At 41.5% G+C, this 12,334-nt stretch overlaps 1 protein-coding gene across 1 annotated transcript; it reads left to right on the top strand.

The window, feature by feature from the left end:
- The first annotated feature begins 676 nt into the window (after nt 1–676).
- LOC148020170 (profilin-1-like) lies at nt 677–2,510 on the top strand. The gene is made up of 3 exons (XM_087700461.1): nt 677–936; nt 1,457–1,594; nt 2,024–2,510. Exons 1-3 carry the CDS (start codon nt 811–813, stop codon nt 2,156–2,158), a joined length of 399 nt encoding a protein of 132 aa, XP_087556587.1. The 5' UTR covers nt 677–810; the 3' UTR covers nt 2,159–2,510.
- Nucleotides 2,511–12,334: the final 9,824 nt, after the last annotated feature.

Here is a 12,334-nt window from a genome sequence, read left to right as displayed (position 1 = left end):
GGAAAGGTTCGAGGATTAACTTGTTGATTTTCCAAAATGAAAAGATGTGCAAAAATAAAAAAACACATGTTAGTAAGTAAATTAGTAAAAATGCACAAAAATAAAAAACACATATGAGTAAGCATTGATTTGGCTAAGAATTAAAAAAAAATGAATAATTATAATATTTCATGTGAAAATTCCAACATATTGGATTTGGTCAAAGTTCTCAACCCTCCTTTTTTTTTCCGTGGAGCAATTCGAGCAAAAAGGATAATGTTTTATTTTTGGTAATCCTTAAACTTTGAGGGCTATTTTGGGAAATTCCACAACATATACAAGAGGAAGAGAGAGGCTTTTAAATAAGAAAATCTTCCATGTCATATTTTGGAGGGATCTTCACATCAATTCACATGTATTGGCCATTTTTATAAGTGACATTTTGAAAAATTTTGGAGGTGTTAAAGCTTTTTGTCCTTCAAAGTTTGAAGGTCTTCTTAGAAATCTGCAATTTATTTTACACATTTTGAGTAGGAGCCAAAAGTAAAGGTCTCAGGGAAAGCAAATGAACAAACTAGGTAATATTATTATTAGCATTATTGGTTTTCTTAATAATTAGTCGTTATTGTTAAGGTTAAAGGATCGAGGTTAATGCTAACAAATGCTGGTCATTATCTTGTCTTGATGTTTTTTATATATGAAGCCTTCGCTTGCAGCTATCTGCATCCGCCGAGTGTGATCCGCCATAGCCAAGACCACACACAGGTGCCATAGCCACAGTTGCAATCACTATCACAATCACAGGCAAAGGCTCTCCCTGCTCTTATCAATATGTCTTGGCAGAGCTATGTCGATGACCACCTCCTCTGCGCCCTGCCTACCGGCCACACCCTCACCTCTGCTGCCATTATTGGCGTCGAAGGCTCGGTCTGGGCTTCCAGTGACAAGTTTCCCGAGGTAACGAAAGCTTGATTCGATCCCTTTCTGCAATTATTCTCATGTTTTGGGCCATGGAGGATCGCTTCGTTTGATGATCGCAACCTTAGGGTTCCTGGTTCCTTGATGCGAAGACAGATTTGTGTAAGCTAGAACGTTTAGGGAGGATCGTCTTTCCTGCTTCTTTCTTGTGTTTCTGCGTCATTTTCTATCGTAGGCTAACGAGGATCATGCGTTGATGATTGCGATCTTGGGGTTCCTGTTCCTTTCTTGAGATTCTTCTCTCATTTTGATGTGAAACAGTCTTATTCAGCTAGAATGCTCTCATAAAAGTTCTCCTTTTGATTTGAAACCGTCTGACTCGGCTTGTGTGTTTTTTTAAAGGCTCTCATTTTGATGTGAAATAGTCTGATTCGGCTGGAATGTTCTTATAAAGGCTATGGAGGATGATTATTTCTGGTTCTTTTTCACAAGTCTACGCTCATCCTGGTGGGAAAAACAGATCTGATCTGGTCCGAATGTTCTGTACAATTTCTTGCAGATCAAGCCAGAGGAGATCACTGCCATTGTAAATGCATTCACAGATCCAAGTGCGCTTGCACAGAATGGCCTATTTATTGGGGGCACAAAATACTTTGTTCTCCAAGGAGAGCAAGGAGTGGTGATCCGGGGCAAGAAGGTATGTTCTTAGCCAAATCCATGTGCAAACGTATTCTGGTTTACTAATTTGGGATCGATGCTGTGGAATGAAACCGACAAGTCTATCACAGAGACCAGCAATACTTTTATGCAATAGTTCATACTTTCAGAAGAAAAAAGATTTAAGGAATTGTTGAATTTTTACAGTCTGGTCTTATTATACTCCCGAAGCCCCATGAAGGGCGGATGTAGCTTGCTAAGTGGCTAAAACCTACTTCAGAGTGAAGATATCACAATCTTTGAATCCTGAGCGCATCTTCACATTGAAGCAGATTTGTAGTTTAGCCATTTAGAATCTGCTCAGTTTTTACCAGCTTTGAGTGTATACAAGATGAACTTGCAACCCTTGTGGTAATACTACTTATTGCAAACTGAATGCTGACATGTATGTGATATGTTATGACAACAGGGCTCTGGTGGTGTAACAATAAAGAAGACCAATCTTGCTCTTGTGGTAGGCATTTATGATGAACCTGTCACACCACCTGAATGCAACACTATAGTAGAAAGGCTTGGTGATTATCTTATAGATCAAGGCTGCTAGTTGCCAGAATGGAGCTATGATACCTGACGTTCTGTTTACCTAGGCTGTTTATAGTGGATCAGCTATTTTTTGGTATTTTGGTAAATGGCTTTGAGATACTTATTTTGCTGGCACAATCGCGAGATAAACTGGGGCTTTACAGCTTCAGATCATGTCACCTAAACACTGAAACAGAAGAAAGGATGGTTATCGGGTTGTATTACTTGTGGATAAGGTTTGATCAAGAGGCTGATTGAAGTGAAGCTCTAATTTTCTTGAATGTACCAGAGGTTTTGTCTGATTGCTTCTTGCAATGAAACACACTTTTTCTAAGCTTTGCTTCATGGTATATAATTATAATCTGCTTGGAACTTGAGGATTTGTGGAGTACATGCTCTTTGGAAGCTTCTGGCTTGCATTTCTTGGTTAATTGATGAATTGATTCAGAGTTCTCATGGCAGTGGAGTAGTAAGGAAGAATTCTGCACATTTCTGTCAGTTACAAGTTTATGCATAGCTTGAAGCTGAGAACAACTTGTCTGCATGCCTGTTATGCCTTTGCAATTTTTGTTTCATATGCTTTTTGGAAGGCGTTAGCAGGTGGGCATTTGGCATGTCATATCATAATTTAAAAGTGTGAACATTTTAGTATATTCTTGCTACACTACGCATTGGCAGTACACTCATGCTGCAAATCATTTTCTCTAATTTACATGTTAATGAAAAACTTTATAAATGTTCTAGTCAAATGCTACAGGAGTGTTTCTCTGTCTTAAACATCTAGTAAAGTTTTCCCCAGATATTGGTTCATGACACACACCTAGTAACAATGCCTTGAGCATATCTTGATTAGTCAAATGAGTGGATTTTTTGTGAAAATGGTTCCAAGGGTATGCTCTATCCAGGGAACTATTTGCCACCTTCCCCCAACTGTCAGGGTTCTCTGCAAATGGAAGGTGCATTTGATGATTATACTCTATGATTGTCCTCATGTTGAGAGTAAATTAGGGTCAATGTCAGTGTAATGCTGAAATTACTAGTTTCAGTGTGTTCGAGGGGGTAAGGAGGGGGATATACTTGGTTTTGAATTTTATAAATAACTGGTGCTGATACATAGTGAGATCCAATCAACTATTCTTGTTTTAGCTAAAATATGTCTTGTACTGAAGATGCTTTGCACACCATATTATGGATTATACAAATGTCGGACTAGAGCATCATCAAGGGTCTTTTTTTCACTTCTCTAAACCCCTGTTCACACTCTCACACACATGCATCCACATACACATGCACTTGTGCGCGCAACGTGCATACGTGCAAGTGTGCACGAGCCCACACACATGCACGCATGCATGTACACACACATCAACTTCCTCATATCACACCCATAAATTGTTCCTAAAAGATGCCAGGTGACTTTTTCATTGGCTGTAAGTTTGCGAGTTTATCTCATTTTTAGGATTACCTAGTTGTAATAAATTGCAGAGTCCCTTGTCATGCTGTGTCGAAGTGATGGTACCAGCAGTCTCAGTGGTGCTAATAATGATGCTTGGAGCTTCTTTTGTGCTTTATGCTAGAGTTTAGCACAAGAGTTTGTCTTAAGTGGAGAAGAATGTGCTCACGAACTGCAAAAATATGAGCATGCTTGACAAGAGGCCACTATGAGAATGAAGAATACAATGGTTGAACATCAGCACAACAGGTTCAGTCTCTCCACATCAAGTACAAGTGTATGAAAGTGGCTGCAGGCCGTCCTTTGATTGGCCAAAAGTGGGATGGCCTATTAGAAATAGGTCAACCAACATTGAGTTAGCCAATAAATAGTCAATCAGAAGTTGGGCATGCTTGTGGGCCTGTCAAATGACAAATTTCAATAGAGGTAGAAATGTGCTGCGAAAAGCTTCCTATAGGAGTTGGATTTTGTCTTTGTCTTTTACTATTCCTGATTCCCGGGTCTACAGATGTCTAATCTGGCTATTTCAGCCTGCATGCACATTACCTTGTGGGAACCCATGTATTACCTAGGTTTGCTGTGGGTAGTCATGCTAGCGGATTGGTCTATGATTTTTGCACTACTTGTAGGGGGAGATGTGTTTGAGCTATGGTGGCTGAAGTTCGCCTCAGTGTGCCAGATGCATGGTGTTATGAATTAGATAAGCTGGAGGTTGTGGGCTCTTGCGATTCTCTGTTGAAGTGCTTTTGAACCTGCATGTAATTTGAACTTGTCTGTAGTATTAACTCTTTTTGCAACTTGCGTGTAATATACTTGTTTACATCTAGCGGATTGCTCTACTGTTTTTTGCACTGTAGAAACCTGCAGTGAGAAGCATTGTGTCTAAGCTGTGGTCGCTGAGAGTGTTTGGTGGGTCAGAGATGCATGGGGATATGAATAAGATAATGCATAGGTCGGTAATCGCTCTTGGTTCTTGTTTGCCATCATGGCATGCGTGTCATTTTTAGGTAAATTTGAGGGGGTTTTTTTGGGGATTTTTCACGAGGCAAAATATATATTGCTTGCCTTGTAGATATCTTCAGCAAAACCAGCTCAAAGGGAAGGTCTTTGAGCTCTTTGATGATAGGAAACTGTAGATATTTTGTCGGCGTTCAATGTCTCCGTCTTCTGTTGTGGGGATTCATCATAAAAGTTTACCGTTTAGTCAAGTCCTGTGCCTTGTTGTGGGGATACATCGTAAAAGATTACCGTTTAAATCAAGTTCTGCTTATGTGTGATCTGGACTGAATGATTAAGTTCACTTTATAAATGAACTTAAACTCTACCTTGGTTTTATGAATGTGGTTTGTGTCTTGCTTATATGTGATCAAAATAAAACTCTTTTTGTGGTTTATCCAAGTAGGAAATAGTTTTCTTAATTTTCATGCGGGATAAATTGAGCACGCATTAGTTTTTAAAATTCCACTCATACATCTCTTCAAGCCAATGCATAAAGTTAAAAGCTTCACGTAGTTTGCATTGGTTTCCGTGATGTATGCTTAGATGTATCTTGCTTATGGGTAATAGAAAGGAGTATAATTAGTGTTGTGTGCTTACAGAGGTAAGATTACCCAAAATGCCCTGGTACTTTGAAATTCCCAAAATACCTTCAAATTTTACAAAACTATCAAAGTACCCTAAGGTGCTTTCTTCCTCAAATGGCTTTGAAATTTACCTAGACTTGTTCTATAAATATATCCGTCTCTTCAAAATACATGCCCTTGAAAGAGCATAAAGTTGTGGGATTTGTTTGATAAATCATAAATTGCACACTAAGTCCTAAAATCAAATTATAGGATGTTTGAGTGGAGAACAAAGTTTTATCTTCCATCTAATATGTGGAAAGGGCAATAGAGGAATATTATCTAAATTTAGTAGCCACATCTTGGATGATAGTTGTTAATTAAATACCCTTGCTTGGAAGTGATGCATATCTAGTTGAGTGCTAGATACTCTTTACAGATCCAAAGTTGACTTTTTGAGCGAGACCATCATTGCACCCCCATTAGATCTAAGGGAGCCATAAATATACGGCTCCTAGATGTAGTTAACTCTCTTCCAAATTTGCATGGAGGTGCCAAACACAAAGCCATAGTAGTGATCTACAAGTCTACATTTTTAATTGTACAAATGACATTTGCAACTTATAATCTTGTGGCACCTTGTGAATGTATTAAGTATGCACCTCAATGATGTATTTAAGGTCACATGGTTCATATGAACACATTTGGTGTTAATAGTTACCAAACCACCCTAGTAATAGACTAGAAAATCTTTGTTTACTTAGTGAGATACTTGTTAATGGAGGTGGCTAGATTCCGTGTACACGTGTGATAAAAAAACCTTGAGAATCTCAACATGTCATTGATGTTGATTAGCCTTCATAAGATCATGTGGTTCATATGAACACATTTGGGGTTGTGAATAGTTATGTAGCCACCCTTATATTGGATTGGAAATTTTCCATACACCTCAATGAAGCATTTAAGATTATATGATGCACATAAACACATTTGGTGGTCACGTGAACACATGATGCATATGGTACTAGATTGAAACTCTCCATTTGCTTAGAGATACTTGCTATCAAGTGGTTGGACTCTAGGACATACTTCGATAAAAGATTTTTGAGGGTCTAAATGTTTTGATGATGTTGATCAATATTCATGGGAAAATCTTATACTCTCTCTTTTGCAGTCCACAACATAGAGTTTACAACAATTCAGAGTGTTGGTGAACAAAAAAGTTGCAAGGTCCTTGCAATAGTCGCTATTGGGTCTAGTGCAAAGACAACTCTTTGACCACATGGATATACTCCAAGTTAGAACTCACATAACTCAGACCCTAGTGACAAGGATGTGAAACACTCTAGGAATAAGGGATCATGCAAAGATCCCCCTTCTGGCCAAACATCTAGACAAATACTATAGTTTGGACCAACTACTTTGTTGGATCTAGATGTATCAGTGCATATCGATTCATGTACTCTCAATTTCTCAATAGTAGTGTCTCATCTTGTGAGCTTCCTAGCCATGCCCATCCTCCAAGCTTAGGCAAGATGCATTAAAGAGTTAGTGACTCTACTTGGCTATCTAGATAGAAGTAGCAAGAGAACTAATGGATGGTTGTAGTCTACCGAAGAGCTCCTACGCTCTATTGATCCCACAATGTGAAACTTCAAACCTTGTATTGCCCAATCTATGACTGCAGACTGCACATACAAGATGAGAAGAGAGAGTTCTATGAGTTTCTCCACGCTAAACACCTCTCTTATACACACTCCCTCCCCCCCTTCACACACACACGCACACACGCACACACGCACACACACACGCACACGCACACGCACACGCACGCGCACGCGCACGCGCACGCACACGCACACGCACACGCACGCGCGCGCACACACACACACACACACACACACACACACACACACACACACACACATCGATCTCTCTTGGTGCACACTTGATGAAAAGAGTTTGATCAAGAGGAAAGGAAATAACCCTATAATTGAGAATCTAAGCTCCCAAACTTGCAAAAAGCCTTGGAAATATAAGCTCTCAGTCATGGTAGAAGATGAGACCACAAAGAAGTGAGAGATAGTAGAGATAAGATAGCTTTGAATCTTGCACAGGCTAGAATCCTTAGATTTTTTTTCCATCTTAAATATAAGGTGGTATTACTCATAAATGGTTAGGGCCAATTTACTCGTGCAGCTTTTGGCTAAAGCTCTTCCCTCACACAACCATAGGGTTAATTTACCTGTTATGTTGTGGCTCATTCAATTCCTCACTAACTCACTTACTCTTAGCGCCTTGTGTGCACGTAAATTTTTGAAAATAAGTTGCATGGGGGAGAGCTGGGTGCTCAAAAAAGATTTTACATTGAATGGTTGGGGGTTTCAAACATTAATTTCAATTCCTTGCATAATCTTAATGTACTTAACATCTTCCAACTGTTACTATTAAAAAAATTGATGTGCTTTTTCGCTTTGAGCTTTGCATCTTGAAGTCTTGGTCCTTGTTGTATCTTTGCTTTTACTTTTTTTGGCCCATATATCCATCACTTTTTAAGCCCTTTATTGAAAAGTTTTCAACCTTGTATGGGATTAACATTACCCTCACACTTGAGTGCCAATCCCATGGCACTTGGTAGAATGCATGGGATGTAAATTATATGGTGGGTGAGGGTAAGAGGTTAGATTAATGATGAAGTAGGGGTGGATCTTAATGGTTCTTCAAATTTGTGATCTTTAGAAATTGCAAGGAAGGGTTGTGCACTTATGGGGTTATTGTCTAATGTGAGGGGCGATGGGAGGTGTGCCATTGGAAGTTGGGTCTAGCAATAGGCAAAGCTAATACTTTCCAAGTATGTCCACACATGTGAGGACCCAATTGTTGTTAGATTATTGGTGTGGTGATGTGTAGTGGTACTTAAGGGGATATGTCTACCAATTTCTTTGGTTGTCCTACTCTTAAGGACCTTGAGTAATCATGTGGGAAAGGGGCTAGGGGTTTGGAGATGGAGCCAACTGTTTGGAACTCTTGGACAAATCCAACTTGAGGACCCTTAGGTGCAATGCTGATGCATGCTCCTAGGGTATAAGTGGAACTTTTCCTCTCTTTTTATTGTTTTTTTTTCCTTCTCTTACTTCCTTTTCCTACGCTTGTAAGAGTAGCTTCACAGAGTACTCCATGTAGGAGGTAGCTCTTCATTACTATACGTGTCACTAGTGGGATAGAAGGTAAGAATTAGTATGTAGGCATGTTTCTTCTAGAGTTTTTTTTGATTTAGCAGCACGATGAGCAACCTAAGATAGTTACGTGTGGTAATGAAGGTTGGATCTAGGTAGTTTGAAAAACATGTCATAAAGATTATTTTAGAGGATACCAAGTCCCATTCTTGCAACTTGAGAATGTTCTACACTCTTTGAGCCCTAATATTGAAGATAAGGAAAAAAAAAATTTGCTACAAGTCTTAGGATCATAGTCTACTCCATGCCTTACCTTCATGGGTAAGATAGCTAAGTGGGGTCTCCTCTTTCCAATGCCATGGTCCTACCAAAAGCTATCCAAGCCTCATTGTTTGAATTTAATTTAATTTTCCCTCCATTCAGGGGCTCTGCCTCATATCCAAGCACTATCCTAGGCACCTCAAAAACTTTGCTTGCCCAATAGTCTTCTTGTTCTTGCTATCACAACCATGGATATTGTGCCTTCTAGTCAAGCCTTTTTTTTTTCTAATGTTGCTCCCACTTCAAATTACTTTTTACATCACATTTGGGGGAAGTAGAGTTTTGAATTTTTGTTGGAGATGAATATGAAGTTCATGAGTACATTTTGCAACTTCCACCATTCTAATGCCTCATCTTTCTCAGTTAATGAGGGTGGGTTCCTTGTTCTTCGGGAATGGCACATGTTAGGGGGAGAGGGTAAATTTCCTCATGACATTTTTTAGCCTTTCTCTCCTTTGCTTAAGATCTTTGCTTGTGTCCAAAAAAGTGGGTTCGTCTAGTGAGCCTCCCACGGGTACTAGTTCTTGGGTGTTGACTCCATGGTACTTGTAGGGCCCCATTCCTCTATATTAAGTGGTTGTGGTGTTGTTTGTGGCTCTTCTTGATTGATGATGTTTCTTTAGGTCTTTACTTGAGAGACCTACCATTCTAAGCTATAACACACAATCTTTTGGTGTAAGTTTGCATTGGAGATGAGATACCATTACTCCCAAACTTTTTTTTGAACTTGTCTTGATTTCTATAATTATATTTTGAGTTTCTCAATTGAGTCCTCCTTGCGTAGGTCAATGGATACATTTAGAAGCTTTGTTGCTGGGTATACATCAACCTTTCTATCAAGTTAGTCCTTTCATTGTCCCATTTTCTTTCATAGCTTCCTTGTGCTAACCGAGTGGCTAAATCATGTATAGTGTCAACATTTCGCTCAACTTATTGCTCAACTTTCTACTTAACTTGTTCCAATCCTTATTCTTGCCATATAGTGAAGGCGTCGAGAATCATTTGCTACTCATTCCTGGCCATTAGCAACTCATCCTTTTCTTGCACCAATAGAGCTATCTTTTTCTTGAGATGTTCTTGATTGCAAGTTGCCTCTTTCAACACGTTGGTCTCTTCTACCAACCTTTGATTTTCTTGTTTCATGGCCTTCTTTAGAAGTTGGGATCGGAGTTGAGACTATACCCTATGGGTAGAGGGGTCGATGCACATTGCTCCCCCTTGTTTCTCACTCACTATTTTTTCTATCGGTTGCTCTTATTGCCAAACTTGGTTTTTCAATTTATTGTCTAGGTGAGCGTTTGTTTTTATGACAATACTAGGCTTCTAGCTGTTAGCAGTCATGTTTGTCATGCCTTGTCATCTCCTGCCTGTGAGCCTCAGTCTGAGTCAGACGAGGACATTAGGAGCTTTGACATGTCTGTCATGTGTTATGATGGGGGAGGCTAGTCACTCTCGACTGGCTGTCTTAGGTTGTGTATTTCTTTTTGGCCTCTTTTAGTGGGCAGCCACTGGCTGCCCGGCCACTTTTTTGGTCACTGATATGGGGCGCCCATTTTAGGGTTTGCGCCCATTTTAGGGTTAGGGTTAGGGTTTGTCCTTTGCCTATTTATAGGCAGCCCCCCTCCCCACTTGGTCACTTGTCTTCTTGCAAATTCCGACACTCCTTCTCCCCCGTGGTGGTGCTGCCATCATCATCAGCCTGATCTGGTGCCCTCACTGATGCTGTGGGCTGCGTGCAGGGACTGATCAGTCTCCTTCCGCCTTCCCGTTTGTATTCAGCATTCATTTCAGTCAGTGTAGATTTCTCTTCCTTATTTTCTGCTTTCTCTCTTTCTCTCTTTCTCTCCCTCCGTGTTCGTATTCCCTCTTCCGCAGCGCACTCTCACATGGTATCAGAGCCGAAGGAGAGTACACGGACCTGAGTTTTACGCGGGAGAACACCCACAACTTTGTGTTTGCTGGTCAAGACGTCTCCAACAGCTGAGGCGTCACCTTCTGCACCATCTCCTTGATCAAGGCGGCCTGTTTTGGTGTCACATATTTGCGTTTGCTGCTGACGCCTTCTCCAGTGGCTACCACGTCATCACCAACCTCTTCCTGCTTGCGTTTTCAGCCTGGGCGGCCCTCCTCCAGCTGGGCAACACTCCTCCAGCCTGCGCCTTGCTGTTCTGGCTGTTGTTCCATCTTCAGGCGGCTCTTTTCCTGCTGGCGACCTATTTCCAGGCTGCATTTTGAGGCAGGAGGCTGTTTTTCTGTGGTGATTGCATCGTTAGCATTTGTGTTTGACATCATCCTTGCGTTCTGTGCAAGGCGCCCAGCTCAGGAGCTTCTGGTGTTTGTGTTTCGGCACCGGAAACCTTCCCTTGTTGTGTTTTGGTGTTTACAGATTGGAAAATGTCTTCTCATCAGTTTACGGGCTTTGATGACTCAGATGACGAGCTTTTGTCTCGACACTCATCTGAACGGAGGCGTGATTTTTATCACGAGGACCGTCGTCCGGAGTCTATTCCTCTTTCCCGTCCCCCTTCTATTCATGTATCTCGGCGAGCCCCTTCCAGTGGGCCGAAGATGCAGCCTTTAGTACCCTCTGTACAGGTACCCGTACTTCCTCAGCTGCCCAAAGAGGACCGGTTGGATGGCTCCAACTTTTCTCTATGGTCCTGGAAGGTGGAGTGTATCTTGGACTCCTTCGATCTTTGGGAGCTTGTTTCTGTTCCTATTCCCCGGCCTAAGGTGGATCCTGCAGATGGGCCATCTATGGATCGTGCAGCCTTATGGGATCGGCTCAATTCTAGAGCCAGATCTTTCCTCTTTCTGAGTTTGCAGGATTCTGTCCTTGTTCATGTTCACAGGTTGAAGACTGCAGCAGACGTGTGGAGAAAGCTCGCGTCTCTCTATCAACAGAAGACGTTTGCCCACCGGATATCTCTTGAAAAGAAGTTGCGGATGCTCGCTATTGATGATAGTCCTTCCATGAAGGACCACATCAACAGATTACAGGATATGAGGGATGAGCTTGCATCCCTCGGTCGGACGATATCTTCTGAAGACATGGCTATGATTCTTTTGACTCAGCTGCCATCGCCTCGGTTTGATGTTTTCTACACCAGCCTTCTTACATCGAGGACCCGTGAGAAGCTTCTATGGGAGGAGCTATCCCCGCTTGTCTTGGAACATGACGAGCGACTCAGAGAGGTCAGTGCTAGTGGATCCGACTCCACTAGAGCCTTTGTTGCAGGTTCGGGAGGACAGAAGAAGAAGAAGAAGTCCAAGGCTAAGAAGAAGGATAGTTCTTCAGGCTCTGACTCAGATTCAGAGAGACCGAAGTGCCCACACTGTGGGAAAGGGATGCATCCCGAGGAGAAATGCTGGAAGAAGTATCCTCACCTTCGTCCGGGAGCGAAGGGTGGATCTACATCGGAGCCTTCTTCTACCTCTACACCAGCTGTTACCCATGAGTCAGTGTTCCTTCATATCCATGCTTTGGAGGAGGATCCTTCTTCCGTGGCTGCAGTGTCTTCTGCGCAGCCTTGGTTAGTGGACAGTGGTGCTTCGAGTCATATGACTCCCCGAGGTGATTTGTTACAGGATCTCCGTCCATCAGAGGGTTCAGTCACTGTTGGTGACATTTTATTGGTGCCTATTAGTGGTGTTGGCACATTGCCTTTGTTTACCGACCGACCTTC

Source organism: Lygodium microphyllum, chromosome 19 (assembly GCF_053477565.2).
Source record: "Lygodium microphyllum isolate KBCC chromosome 19, Lygodium_microphyllum_v1.1.10, whole genome shotgun sequence".
Classification (NCBI taxonomy): domain Eukaryota; kingdom Viridiplantae; phylum Streptophyta; class Polypodiopsida; order Schizaeales; family Lygodiaceae; genus Lygodium; species Lygodium microphyllum.
This window is presented reverse-complemented; position numbering and strand designations above follow the sequence as displayed.